General features: G+C 36.0%; 1 protein-coding gene across 8 annotated transcripts in view; it reads left to right on the forward strand.

Moving 5' to 3' along the window:
• LOC137400011 (MAP/microtubule affinity-regulating kinase 3-like) overlaps window positions 1-15,171 on the forward strand; it is a 61,107-nt gene that overhangs the window by 2,307 nt on the left and 43,629 nt on the right. For all 8 annotated transcript variants that reach the window (XM_068086301.1, XM_068086304.1, XM_068086306.1 and 5 more), the window contains exons 2-3: window positions 5,899-5,975; window positions 8,533-8,723. In XM_068086301.1, coding sequence (XP_067942402.1) covers window positions 8,643-8,723 — 81 coding nt within the window. In that variant the 5' untranslated portion in view covers window positions 5,899-5,975; window positions 8,533-8,642. The remainder of the gene's footprint in view (window positions 1-5,898; window positions 5,976-8,532; window positions 8,724-15,171) is intronic.

Consider the following 15,171-nt stretch of genomic DNA (forward strand, 5'->3'; position numbering starts at 1 on the left):
TCATATGCGTATTCTTTCAGTTTTCTCATATTTTTGTTGAAATAAGTTTCAGAATACAGTGAATGAATGTAGCATTTACATTAACAACATGCAATTATTCAAATCGATTCAAGAACATTTAAGGTCTACTTGCAACAAAATTCACATTGCAGTTATTTGGTATTAAAAGATTCACCATGTCTTACCCTGCTGTGTTGTAGGTGCACAATATGTGGAAATTTAATTACAAGCTCTTAAAAGTTAAAAACGTACAGTTAAAGATGTAGTTGCGTCAAATTTAAGTTGATCTTAAAAGAAAGCATTTTTTTTTCTCTATCAGTTGATATGTTGTTTGTTGTGTTACGCGATCGCATTGCCAAGATATTTGAAGATTAAAACCGAAAAAATCTGATTGCCGTAAAAACGCTCAGGCCACAAAAACGTGCCCAGACTTGCCCAAAATGATGTCACGCGTTTGGCAACCTGTCTCTATCTCTCGTATTCACATCGGCTATTTGCGATAAAAGTCTAGTCTTACGCGGCTCTATTGGCATATATCTTATTTTGTATTTGCTCATGTTGGCTAGAATAAAATTTTAAATCCTGCTACAGATGCATTATTATGAATGTTTCAAAGGCCTCAAATAACGAAAATTGAAAATTTGTTCTACTCACTTTCTCCAAATGTTGTGTAAACATTTGGGTACCGACTACCAATTCTACCGGTCTACGGTAATTCTGTCAAGTCACTTTTGTAGAACGCGGTCTTTGTATCAGCACAGTTCTGCAGCTACCCATACAAACGATATACAGCCTCCCATAAGCCCCGCCCACATTATGTCGCCTATTACCTATTGCCTACGTACTAGTTTCTTGCTAGTAGTATTCTTACCGAATACTAGATAAGTGAAATAAGCAAGCCACCTCTTTGAAAAGAATATAGACAGGGATAGAGTTTTAAGGATGAGAAGTCTGCTGCAAACTGGATTTGAACTCACATTCTCCAGTTTTGCCGACATCCATATACCATATCAAATTCACTACAATATTCTGCAAATCATGTTTTGCATTATCTTCAACAATATTATTTTATTATATAATTTTTACAAGCAAAAATATTTTCATCTCGGCATAAAACTTTTATTAAAAATATTCATCAAGTCGTGGCCACTCAGATAGTATTAGCTGATACAATAAGACAAATTCATCTACTGCAACAAACTCAAACAAAACATCATGGCTTATGCAGCACGCATTCAAGTCTCTCTTTCCACTTTATGGCAGTTTCCACACTGACAAAGCTTCTTCGGCTGGTGGGACGACATAAACATCCTGTAATCAGTAAAAAAATGCAATAAATATATGTCATTCTAAAGCGTATCTATTGACAGCTTCCAAATTGGGAGTTAAATAGATTGCGAGTGTAATTTTAAAAACGAATAAACATTCAATAAAGGCACAAGTACGCCAAGCCAACGATTCGAAGCTTTAGTTCTGGAAATTAAAGATTTGCAATGATCAATCGATTTTACCCACTTCCTACGAGTGAAAATAATTTGTAATCATGACTCTAATTTACCAAAGAAAATTCGAAAAAAATATTATAGCTAGGTAAAACGGCAGATAAGCTATGAAACGATGATTGGAGATAGCAAAGAATTATCATTTTATTAATTAGTATATGTATTTATGACTAAAAAATATTACATTTACTCAAGTATAGAAGACTCTAAGTTAATTTACCTCCATTCTGTCTTCTTCTGCAGCAAAACGCTGCTGACGCCTGTCAGCTTTGGCCATAGGCTGTCTACTCTAATCTTTTACTAAAAGTTGCTCAGATAACTCTGAGTAGCGGTCGCTCGAACTTGAAGCCATTTTAAAACTATGTATAGCTTAGTAATTGTTGAAACGCGTTGAATCTGTAACGCGTATTTAGAATGAATTCTCTAATTAGGAGAATCTTCGAGATCACAGACAACGCGTTTTACGAGTGATAACATTTATTACGGCCTATATAAAAATTTCGCACGCATGATTGGCTAACGATTCGACCTCATATTTATTGCTCGTGGTTTCGTTTCAAATACCTTGCTTGTGACGTCACGAAATAGGCACCCGCTGGAACGTGAGCTTTTTAAAAGAGGGCCTCATTCAAACGCATATATCTCTGGACAGGGTTGGTCTACAAAGACAAAAATGGCATCAAATTGTAGCTGATGTTTTAGCCTTTTATGGGTCCTAATTGACTTTTTTGACGCAACTACATCTTTAATCGCAGCCATCACGAGAACGCTGTAAATTAGAATCCCTTTCCAAAACGGCTCAAATGGAACGTAGCTGAACAAGATGGCTTCTGTTTACACTTTCACGCAACCTCATTCGTCAAAATATTTTCACAAATGTACTTCACGCATTCAATAAAACCGTTGTCTATAATTGTCCTTACGCGTCTATTTCATCATCATTGTAATGCTGTCAATTTTAGCACTGATATCTCAAAACCCATTGTAAAAATTTGTTTGATTTTTTAACCTTAGCTCGAAAAAGTGCATATCATCGTCTGATAAACATGACAAGCCTGTTGGTCACATGTGATAGTCAAAAATGCTGCGGAAATTATTCGCGCTGTTTAACAAGAAGTATGGGTCACATGATCAGATTACGACTAGACGATTAGACCAAGCCGAAACAAAACTGCAAAGTAGCGAGCACCTATATTTGATAAGGGCTTTTCGGTAAAACCCGAAGTGTTTGTCATAAACTAGTGCTACGAGAAGTATTATACTGAGCCTTTTATTGTCTTTTTAATTCGTGATAACATCATGTGTCAAAACAATAACCAAATTGCTTGAGTAGGTCAGACAAATAAATTGATTCCAACCTGCGATGATTAACTGTTTATTTTTTAGCTTTTAAGAACTTGTAATCCTATGTCCACATATTTTGCACCTACATCACAGCAGAGTGAGACATGGTGAATTTTTTGATACCAATTAACTGTAATGTGAATTTTGTTGCAAGTCAACCTTTAACTAAAATAAATTAACAATTCTAGGTTAACTAAAATTTAACCAAAATAATTTTTAGTTAAAATTAGCTCCTCCATATACCTAGGAAAGCTTTATTTTTGTTCAATAGCAATATTGGAACTCTAATCTTACCTGAGCTTAGGATGCGGCTTGTGGTGGCTTATTGAAATGGCCATTTATATAACATTTTAACCTTTTTCTTAACACAGAATTAAACTTTGCCGAAAGTGATTTAAAGTTTTGTGGAATTTTTTCAACTGCATCTTTGATCATATCAGCTGTAGTCACAATGCAGTTGTATCCAAACAGCTGCTGGCTTATAATAAGTTTTAATTGCATTTAAGATGGCATTTGAAGGCACAAGCACTTTTGTATCAAGGCCAATTTCATTAATTGCTGCCAAGGTAAAATAGGTTTTCTACCTGATCATTACTGCACTATTGGACTTCCTTGATGTAAGTTTGAATATTTGAAATTTGAATATTGTGATGCTTTTTAGTAGTTTCGATCAGTAATATGCGCACTATTGATAAAAACGGTAAGTCATGAGAACTAAAATTTCGGTGGAAGTGCAATGGCCGATCTTCTGGCAGTAAGAAAGTAAGAGCGTTTAACAGCAGTAATATACATGCTACCCGATTGAACAATGTTTTTACAAATATTTGAGAATTTTTTTGCGATATCTGTAGTTTCTCCAGCATACAATCAGTTAAAGGCTTGAACAGTACGCAAGTTAGAATATGGAGCTAATGTTGCACCAGGCAATGTTATAGCAATGAGTTCGCTCTTACCGAATAGCTATTAATTATTATTCTTGCAGTTTCAGGCATTGTCAATAGCTCAGGACTGCTGTCCATTTCTTGTTTAGCTAGTACATTCAACCACAATATACAAAATAAAGCTAGGTTCTCACTGACCACCATTTTTCAGCGTTAAACTTTAAAAAAAATGTATGAAAAGAGTTTTGACCAGGATGACACTATTTAATAAAAGGCCATAATAAGGTTTCATAACGTAGACATTTATAATCCTTAGTTCATATTAAAGGCCATGCGAGATTAAAATAAGAGCAAAAGAATAAAAATGCACTCTGAATCTTACCAAGTTCAATAACCTTTGTTTCAGACACCAAACTCTGCATATTGCCATCACTCTTTATTGTCATTTGTAAATGTATGTTTCTGATAGTCATGTATAGATGGAGATTTATTACATAATATAAATGCCTCAAGGAGAAAGTAATTCTTTATTTTTAACAAGGCAGTCATTAAAGAATTGCTAACACTATACAGTTGAGCAGGTTGCTCTTAGTGTGAGCTGGCTTAAGATCAAACAATGATTAGGCAATGAATGTCACAGCGAAGTCTAGCCATGTTTACTTCTGAAATTAAACATTGATCAATTGTATAGCCTGTCGAAAGTTTATGCAGAGTCACTAGCTATGCAGTCCAGTTAACATACATGTACATATTTCAGATGGATACCCTAAAGACGGTTTAGTTTCGTTATAGAATTATTTTTACTTCTCACATACTATCACATGTTGGCGTTAGTGGAGGAGGTATAAAAAATAAAACTATTTCCAGAAAATAATTTTGGCTGTATTATGGCTCTTATCTGTGCTCTTTGTTATACATTACTTACCTGGACAATGAAAATTTAATTATTTGCTATGGATGTGCTCCTAAAAGGATAAGGTATAGTAAAAAATTTTCTTGTCAACACTCAAGTTTATAAAGAATACAAAAGTTACATGTAAATTGGAGTAATGGTATCAGTTTTATTAAAATAATTCTATATAAGCAAGCCGTTCCTCACTCTACAATTTAGGATTGTCACCATTATGAAAAAAATTATAGCATTGATAAGTACTCACTAGAGGGCAGATGTAAAATCCATTATAATTGCAGTAATCCTTTGCATGGGTACCTATGTAGTTGCAGTAGTAAACTTATCACAACCATGCAGCATAATTGTATTTCATACTTTTAATGCTGTGCAGTATATATACAGAGCAACTATTTTTTAATGCTTTGCAAGCAGTATTGGTGCAGTGGCAGTATTACCAACCACACTGTGTGCAGTGCTGGATGCAGTAAGGGTGTAGCTATTGCACATTTCGCAGTCTTAGATATAGTAGGTACTTTTACATTAAACTTAACATACACCACGCTCCGCACATTTTTCGTGAAAACTCGTCACAAAGTCAAGTATTATGTTGACTGTAACGCCGCACAACACAAATCGAGTTAGAGCACAAGTTCAATTAGTCGTGGTAATTGCTTGAGGTAATCAAAGCTGAAGTTGTGTACATAATCCAGTTTTTTTCCATCTTGCAAACACTCTCGATTACGATGAGAATTTCGGGCAAAGCGGAAAGTTGAAGGCAACAGTGAAGTTGCGGTACACGCATTTAGAGTGCCAGCAGTGTCAGTTGATCCACAGTATCAACCTCACACTAATGCGCAGTTTCAAGTTTTGAAGAACATGCTTTCTCAGTATGCCTGGATTGCTGGTTTTCTTGTAATGCATTATGGAAGTAAATGCGCGGTAGATCACAGTGGGCAATTAGCGGTGGGAACGGTGAATGTCTGATGCGCGTTAGAGAGTTGTAGTGCACTGTAAAATCGCTGCATACTACGATGATGCAGTGCAGTTCTAATGCATCACAACCGTGCTACAATTGCATAAAACTGACCATATGATTTTTCCAGGATCAGACTTATTTGATTATGGTAACTGTCATTAGGCAGCTTTTCAGCTTATTTTCATTTCAACATCACTAAATTTCCTGTGACAATTGGATGAGCCACTTTCTATGGTCAATTTATGGACTTACTATTTTCATTCACTTCATTGCAGTTTTGAAGTCTTTATTGTCTCATTCTAGGTTTAACACTTGATGCCATGAAAGCACTTACCACTGGCCTGACTGCAACCTGGATCTCCTATCTATGAAGTGTGCCGGTAAGTTCGCTGTGTTCTTCATTGCTTTGCAGACCTTTTTAGTATTATCATAACAGTTTTGAACTGTTGTGCAGACTTGCTTTTTAAATTATTTACATCGATTGGCAGATATCAATCAATGCATGCAGCAACAAATTTGAACCAGACTAAGTATTTTTTTCATTATGAACATAGCATTTGAAACATTTTGTACAGCTAGATCAGTCTGTATTTTAAGTTACCTTAAAGGTTGACTTGCAACAAAATTCACATTACAGTTATTTGGTATCAAAAAATTCACCATGTCTTACTATGCTGTGATGTAGGTGCAAAATATGTGGAAATGTGCTTACAAGCTCTCAAAAGCTCAAAAACGAACAGTTAATCGCTGCCATCACGAAAACGCCGTAGGTTGAAATCAATTTATTTCTCTGACGTACTCAAGAAATTTGGATATTCTTTTGACACGTGATGTTATCAGGTGAATTGAAAACCTAATAAAAGGCTCAATATGAAACTTCTCGTAGCACTAGTTTATGACAAACACTTCGGGCCTTACCGAAAAGCCCGTATCAAATATAGATGATCGCTACTTTACAGTTTCGTTTCAGCTTGGTCTAATCATTTTGTCGTAATCTGATCGTGTGACCCATACTTTCTGCCAAATAGCGCGAACAATTTCGACAGCATTTTTCGACTATCACGGGTGACCAACAGGGCCATCATGTTTGTCAAAGGATGATATGCACTCCTTCGAGCTATGGTTAAAAAATTAAACGGATTTTTACGGTAGGTTTTGAAATATCAGTGCTGAAAGTATCAGCATTACAATGGTGATGAAATAGATGCGTAAGGACAATAGACATGGTTTTATTGAATGTGTGAAGTATATTTGTGAAATATTTCGACGAATGAGGTTGCATGAAAGGGTAAACAGAAGCCATCTTGTTCAGTTACGTCCCATTTGAGTGGTTTTAAAAAGGGATTCTAATCTACGGCGTTTTCGTGATGGCTGCGATTAACTGTTCATTTTTGAGCTTTTAAGAGCTTGTAATCACATTTTCACATATTTTACACCTACAACACAGCTGAGTAAGACATGGTGAATCTTTTGATACTTAATAACTGTTATGTGAATTTTGTTGCGAGTAAACTTTTTAAGGTTGACTTGCAACAAAATTTACATTTCAGTATTTCAGATCGTGTCTTACCAAGCTGTGCCGTAAGTTCAAAATATGTGGAAATGTGATTACAAGGCCTTGAAAGCTTAAAAATGAACAGTTAATCGCAGCCATCACAAAAACGCCGTAGATTGGAATACCTCTCAAAACGGCTCAAATGTGACGTAGTTGAACACGATGTGCTTCTGTTTACACTTTCATGCAACCTCATTCGTCGAAATATTTGTACAAATAAACTTCTCGCGTTCAATAAAACCATGTCTATTCTCCTTACCTGTCTATTTCATTATCATCGTAATCCTGTCACATTGCGCACTGGTATATCAAAAGCTAGCCTAAAAATCTGTTTAATTCTTTAACCTTGGCTCGAGGGAGTGCATATCATCCTCTGATAAACATGAGAAGCCTGTTGGTCACCTGTGATAGTCGAAAGATGGTGCAGAAATTGTTCGCGCCATTTGGCAGGAAGTATGGGTCACATGATCAGATTATGACTAGATGATTAGACCAAGCTGAAACGAAACTGTAAAGTAGCAAACATCTACATTTGATAAAGGGCTTTCCGGTAGAACCCGAAGCGTTTGTCATAAACTAGTGCTATGAGAAATTTTATATTGAGCCTTTTATTGACTTTTCATCTTACGTGATAACATCACGTGTCAAAACAATAACCACATCGTGTTGAGTATGTCATCGAAATAAAAGGATTCCAACCTACGGCTGTGTTTTTTAACTGTTCGTTTTTTTAGCTTTCAAGAGCTTGTAATCACATTTTCACATATTTTGAGCCTACAACACAGCAGAGTAAAGGTACAACCATGCGTAATGGTTTTTTCGTTGATTCTGACCGAAATCACGAAATGAACGAAAAGCACAGAATTATTCGGCTGAAATTCGCAGAGTTGTCTGAGCTGTGCATGCACACCGACATCGTCGACGAAACGCTTTTAATTGGCTAAACATATTATTAGCGAGCACGATTCTAGCAGCTTTTGCATTTCATATAGTCTGAGGCACATAACGAGACACGCAAGAAAATACTAACACGATTTGCCATAGTAAATACGATGCAACTCATTGATCGCTTGATTGATATTTTTTAGCCTCTAATTGTTGAATGAATTATTTTTAGCATTTGCGCATTCTAAAAAGTACCTTCACTCCGAACGTAGTCCGAGGTTTTTATGTACAGGTATATGTTTTAGACTGTGTGTATAAACCGTACTCCAAAATTTAAAGCAAAATTTAGTTTCATAGTTGTGGCTTATACACAAACGAGGATTTACAGTATTTTAAGGCAACAATATTTGCTGACATAGAGAGTCGTTGCCGCATTAGTTGTTAGCCAACCTAACCCAGGCTCCCTCAGTAATTTTGATGGCCTTTATGTCAACTAGCGGTTGGAGAGATGATGACTAACTACTCAGTGAGGTAACTAAAAACCTGGACACGTGCGCATTGACATTCTATGTTCTCAGCCCTTAACTAGCCCACCACTACGGATAGGATGGTAAGAATGTCTACATCTGTCAACACACCTACATCCAGATCACTGCACCCGGTGCAAGAGTCCGTCAGTTCAGATCATGTGAGTTTATACATTAGTTTTAGCTGACTCTGGAGTTGTTCCCATCTGTGCTGCTTGCCCTTGTCCATCAACAAAATCGGTTTTTGTGCAAATGGCTGAATGCAACTGATCCTAATGCGTCATGGAGTACCATTTTAGTATATGTTCAAACATTGTTGCTAAAACTGCGTAATTAACATCCAAAATTTCTCACATTGGAACAGCGAGTCTAGATTCAAATCAAAATTTACTTTTATCACAAAATTTTTGTTGGAATACATTTAGCTTTTGATTGTTTTACGTAACTCCACAACTGAACACTTCGATGCCCTGGCCTGAGATAATCTGGGAAGTGTTTTCTACCTTCTACCGTTAACCCGGCTGAGTAAACGCTGTTGAATAGTTCCTCTTTGTTTTTCTGCATGCACAGTTTATGTTGGAATATAGTATTTTTATGGCTTTGTGCATAGGACATTTGCAGTTTAATTCTCAAGTTTTAAATCAATATAACTATTGAATAGTTGTTGAGATATCATCAAATACCGAGTACATTTCTAGCTGATTGAGAAATGGCTGCTGAAAGAACATTAGTTCGTAGTGACACACCGATTTGAATGTAATTTCAACGAAGAATCACAAATAGACAAAGATAGAAAGCTTCCCAGCAACAAAAACTTTATGCTAAAACTATTTGTCTTTATTCATAACAAATATACACACTATAAGACTATTCATAACAAATATACACACACTATAAGACTTTATTCATAACAAATATACACACACTATAAGACTTTATTCATAACAAATATACACACTCTATAAGACTCAGTGTACATCAATCATTATGTTTCTTCTGTTATTTCTAAAACATGAGTTCTTTGAGAGAGTTTAAAGAAACATTGACTCTATTTGACTGCTTGTTATATGATTTGCTATTTGACTGACTGATTATTCATTGAGCTCTGTAAGCTTGGAGCTTCAATATAATATGCAGTTAAAAAGAATTATGCTATTCTCAGCGCTTAAACAGTCTAAGGAAAGGTTTGAATTCAGTCAAGGAGCAGGGTACCCGCTTGTATATATACAAGGTTAGGATTCTAAGTGTTAAAGGTATGTGCAAGCGAATAATTTGATATGCATGTAATTGATGCATCACTTTATCGTGTTAGCCTTAGAGAGTGATCAGTAGTTCATGCCTCTGTACCTTGTAAAGCGGAGCGTTAAGAGAGTTAAAACTCTAGTTTAATATAGTCAGATGTGTTTCCCGACACCCCGCGTTCTCGTACTACTGCAGCATTTGTCATTAGAAGGGCTTCACTGCACTCTAGATTAGGGTTGTGCCATTAAAATTCTAGTTATAACAGACCTAACTACGAGCTATAACTTTCTTGCACGCTTCAGTCTCGTTCATCTCTCGGGAAAAGGAGATTAACTGTAACCAGCATGAATGGCCTGTCTGCGCATTACTAAGGCACTTTATGGCTCTCCATTATGTGCGCACAAACAGTCTCGCTCATTGCTTGTTAGCTCGGAAATGATTTGACATTATCATTTAGTGTTCCACTCTTATGCTTAGTATAGCTATTGTATTCACTAGCTGCTTAGCTTTTCTCTATCGCCTGCTACTGCTTTGGGATGGGAGCTAGTAAAATACCGGTGCTCCTAGGTATAGCTTGAAGGCCTGCCAGTGAAGAACAATGCTGTAAATTGTCAAGGTTTAGTTCAAAGCTATTAAACATTGCTCGCTTATAAGGAAATGTGAAAATCTGAGTTTTTACATTTGAACTTTTTAGAATAATGGCCAAAAAGGTCAGCTGTGTCAGTTGAAGGCTATTTGATTGGTGTTGGTCAATTTCTATTTTTCCTAGCAAGACATCAGACTTGTAAGTACTTCAAAGAAGTGTGTTGATGTAGCATAGGTCCTTGAGTGAGATTTTTCAAAGAGCTTGTCCAATCATTTACAGCCATAGAAAATATGTAAGGAACATCACACGAGATATGTGTCATCATGCCTTCGGAATGATCACCATCGACTATCAGAAAAAGGTTTGCTTGCCACTGACCTGCTTAGTCGTCTAGCAAGAGAGGGTAGGGGAGACGATTGATTTTAATGCAGTTGAATGTTTAATGACATGATAATTGCACTTGTCGCGAGTGGTGACTCCAACATTTCCTCCAGGCATGCAGTTAAAAGCTTTGTTTTCATTCTGCAACGATGTACTTTTCTAGAGGGAAGATTAAAGGAGAAGGTAGAACGATATTAGAAGAGATGTCTGTGTGTTATTCCCACTTGTCAAAACTAAATTTGGTACGATTTTATGGGAACTATCAGCCGGATTTTTTTCATTCACACCAGGTCGGGTTCTGATGGAGAATGAGCGATTTTGTTAGTTTTTATTTTCAGGGTTAGATAACTTTGGTTGATATATTTTTAGTGAGTCACATGTTGCAGTTTGTAAACTGTTTCCTACAAAGTTTCTCAGGGACGATTTTAGCAAGTTTACCAATTACTTTGCACTACCCAGCTCATCACTAATAATGGATGACTATAGGGAGGGGGATCTTTTATATATTTTATATCACTTTATATACAATAATATTTTGCTAACATCATCTCAGCTCATCACTAGTAATGGATAATTATAGGGAGAACGATCTTTAGCTAACATAATATGTTTCAACTATTATAGCAACTTTCAATTATTATTGCAACTTTCAAATATTATAGCAACGGCATAATAATTAAAGCAGAAGGCTCAATTATTATACTATTGCTATAATAACTAAACCTGAGTAATAATTCTGTTGATAGCACCCTGCAGGGGTTGCCATCAACAGAATTATTACTCGCGAGTGAAGCTATGATAAAAACATGCATGAATGTGAAGACCAATATGGCGTTCACTTCAAATGGCAATATGTTACCCTCTACGAAAGTGATTTCATTGGCTACTCAAATTGAAAATTGGCCTAGAATCGGCCATCGATCGGGTACTGCCCGATAAAAATTTTCTCTGTACAAAATCGGGCTCGTTTACTCTGCTCACGCGATGCGATTCGCGCCCAGTGGGAAAATCGGCTGTTATGAACACAGCTTTAGAGCTGGTTTAATTTATTCTGGGCTTTAGTATTAGCAGCCATAAAATTGGTGTTTTCTTGGTTTGGCTTAGTGCTTGTGTGTGAGCATACTGAATTATTAAAGGCTATGCATTTTATAAAAAAAATTATTCCTACTTGCAGTGACTGTCTATCTGGCCTGTAATCAATCACCTTTGTAAAACAAGCAGGCCTTGCCGGTGTTACCTCTTCACTCTTTAAAAAAACCTGTTTGCTTTGAAATGTTTGTACACAGTGATTAGCCCTTAGCCTAATGGTCTTACATGCTCACTTTACGAAGACCATTTTAAAATTAGTTTTTGTGCTTTGTGGCAGTGTGTTTGGGTAAAAATATACGTTGTACAAACAACTTATACACACTCTGTCTATCGCTTCCACTGCTTTAACTAGGTCTCTGTTTATCTTGGAAAAAGGTTGGCAACCATGTAAAATTCATTACATGTCTACGTGGGTGATTATCCATGTTGTTTGCGCTCTTTATTTTTACTTGGGTTTACTTTAGGTTTTGTGTCCATTCTAACCAGAGGTTTTTTCTGTTATATTTACACATATCCAGAGTAAAATGACTAGTGCCCTGTCAGTCATATCATGCATATCCAGAGTAAAATCACTAGTGCCCTGTCAGTCATACCATGCATATCCAGAGTAAAATCACTAGTGCCCTGTCAGTCATACCATGCTGCAAGCTACCAATAAATTATAAACAATTTGGTAACTCAATTTTCGTTCTCGGTTTTTCGCTGGCAAATCCTCTATAGTCTGTTGCAGCATTTCGTTTGTAAAACCAAGCTCCCACGTTTTGGTACATTCACTTTTGAAAGCGGAAAACCATAGCAAACAGGGCATTACTATGTGAGGCCATCCTTAACGCACTGGTTGCTGTACACACATATTCATTGATTGTGTGTACAGCAGTACACACAAAATCGATGTTGAAGTAGTAAATTCCGCAACCACACATCCTCAAAATTTCTATACTGTAACTTTAATAAAGTCAGTAGATAGTATAGAATCCAGAGGTCATTTGCTATGCTACCATCCTTCTATCAACAGATAGAAGCATTTTGAGCATCAGCCTGACAATATTAGATCAAAGAAGCTTAGGGGCATTTTTTTTTATAATAGTGTGATTGAATTGCATTTCCTGTTATGGCTTTTCAAAATAAGGTACATTGATGCTAAGTTGAAGAGTACTGACTGTTCATGTGTTGTCCTACACATTTTGGAAAAGACCATAGACATATTTTTTGTTGAATATATTTCACCGAATTGTGGCGAGTTTATTTGTTACTTTATTAGTTTTCTTAGCAAGAACAATTATTATTTACGAAGGTACTTTTTAATACAGGCATTTGCATCTGCAATTACAGCACAGCTCGGGTTAACCAGTTTTTATGTCAAATTGTTTATATTTTTAGTACGTTTTTAATTTTGATGCTTTGGTTACCCAAAGAAAAAAGATTTATTTATTTATTTATTTTGAGTAAGATTCTACTATGATATATTTCAAGTGTGAATCATAAAAGAAAGATCCGTTTTAGGTCTACATTAGTATGAGCCAGGGCAGGTAGAGTTTGAATATTAGCTGTCTCTCAGACCAGTCAGTGTCCCAGGCCAATGTGCAAGGTGTTAGCCAAATCTGATACTGGCCAGCGAATCCATTTTTACAGCCGCTAACATTGATAGTATCTTGGTTTTCTGAGTCATTCCCTATAGTCAATCTTACTAACCCGGCTTATTACATGTAGTCAGGCTTGTCCTACCAGCCTGGTCTACTAACCTATTCTACTGTTCTTACTAGCCTGTTATTCTAGTATGTCCTACTAGTCATCTCTACTAACCAGTTCCACCTGTCCATCCTCAGGAGTCCAGGGCATTTACCTACATCAATCACTCTTCTCTCAGTTATTATGCCACAAGTTGGCTTCCTCCCAAACCAATGATCTCGCCTGTCCTGATCTTGTTACTAGAAAAAGTGCTTACGCTTCGTTATAACTTTTGGGCGTTAGCTTCATTTGACATGTAAAAAATTAGTGACCTTCGCGCCGTGTTATATCGTCACCAATGAACTATCCTAAAATGGTGACTTACTACCTGGGAAGTTATTTTATAGTTTTGCCAATTGTTTTTGTCTTTTTGATTAAATGGGAAAAACCACAGTTTTTTATGGAAAACCGAATAAACCAGGTTTTCTGTTTATATAATTTGACCAAGATTTTTTAAATTTCAAGTCTAATTAACATCCCTTACTATAGCTGCATGATTGATTATTGAACATACATGTGTGGAATCATCTGTTAAAGATGGTACTGTGGGAGTTGTTATGAGAAAAAGGAGAGAAAACTTGAAAATTTCAGAGCGAACACATGAATTAAGAAATACAGAGTAGAAATCTTATCACACAAGGGAATATATTACATAGGCCTACAGCTCTATGTATAAGTGGGAATTTTAATCCCAGTGATTAATTGTGTGGTAGTGAAGAGCAGCTTCACATTGCTACGTGTGCTTTAAATCTATCTGTGTGACCTTGCATTACGACAGCACACTAATTACATTTTGCCTTTTTGAAACACAAAAAAAAAACTTGATAAACTGAATTCTAATAATCCAATTACTTTGGCTTGTTCCTTCTTCCTAAATGAAATATTAGTTGTATTAGTTTGCATACCTAAAGCTTTTGCTCAAAAGGATTTTAGTGTTTTAATTTCTAATAAGCAATTCTCTCACCAGCCAGACTTGAGGATGTTTTCATTCATTATTAAAGGCGATGATGGGATTAGTATATTTCACATGGTTTTTATATTTCATTAATGAAGGGATCATCATATCACTTGATAAAAGCAGTTGAAAATGAAATTCACCAATTCATTGTTGCACTAGGATTTTATGAAGTTGCAACTTGAGCTTCACCACCACCTTACTACCATGTGCTAAATGGACTTACACAGCTGATAATTACATAGAATTGCAGTTCTATGACACAGGAACCACTAGGGGCTTAAAATATTGTTTTTCACAAAAATTTAATGAAAAACCATAAAAACCGGATTTTCGGCTGGTTTAAACCATAGGTTTAAACTGAGTCAACCCTGTTCCCTATGCATACTGCTCTATGGTATTCATGAAAAATTTGTTTTTCTCGTTGAATGGACGTATGTAAGAAGCCATCGTTTAGGTCTACATATACTAGAAACTTGAGTTATCATCTACATAATACTTCCAACAATATGCAATTCTATAAGTGCCCTATTCATTAGAGAATGACTCAAAGACAATTCCAATAAAAACAATTTTAGCTTTCATTGGATGCATTTGTTATGTGAAATTGACAGTTTTTAATTATGCA

The sequence above is a fragment of the Watersipora subatra genome, chromosome 7 (genome assembly GCF_963576615.1).
Source record: "Watersipora subatra chromosome 7, tzWatSuba1.1, whole genome shotgun sequence".
In the NCBI taxonomy this organism is placed as follows: Eukaryota; Metazoa; Bryozoa; class Gymnolaemata; order Cheilostomatida; family Watersiporidae; genus Watersipora; species Watersipora subatra.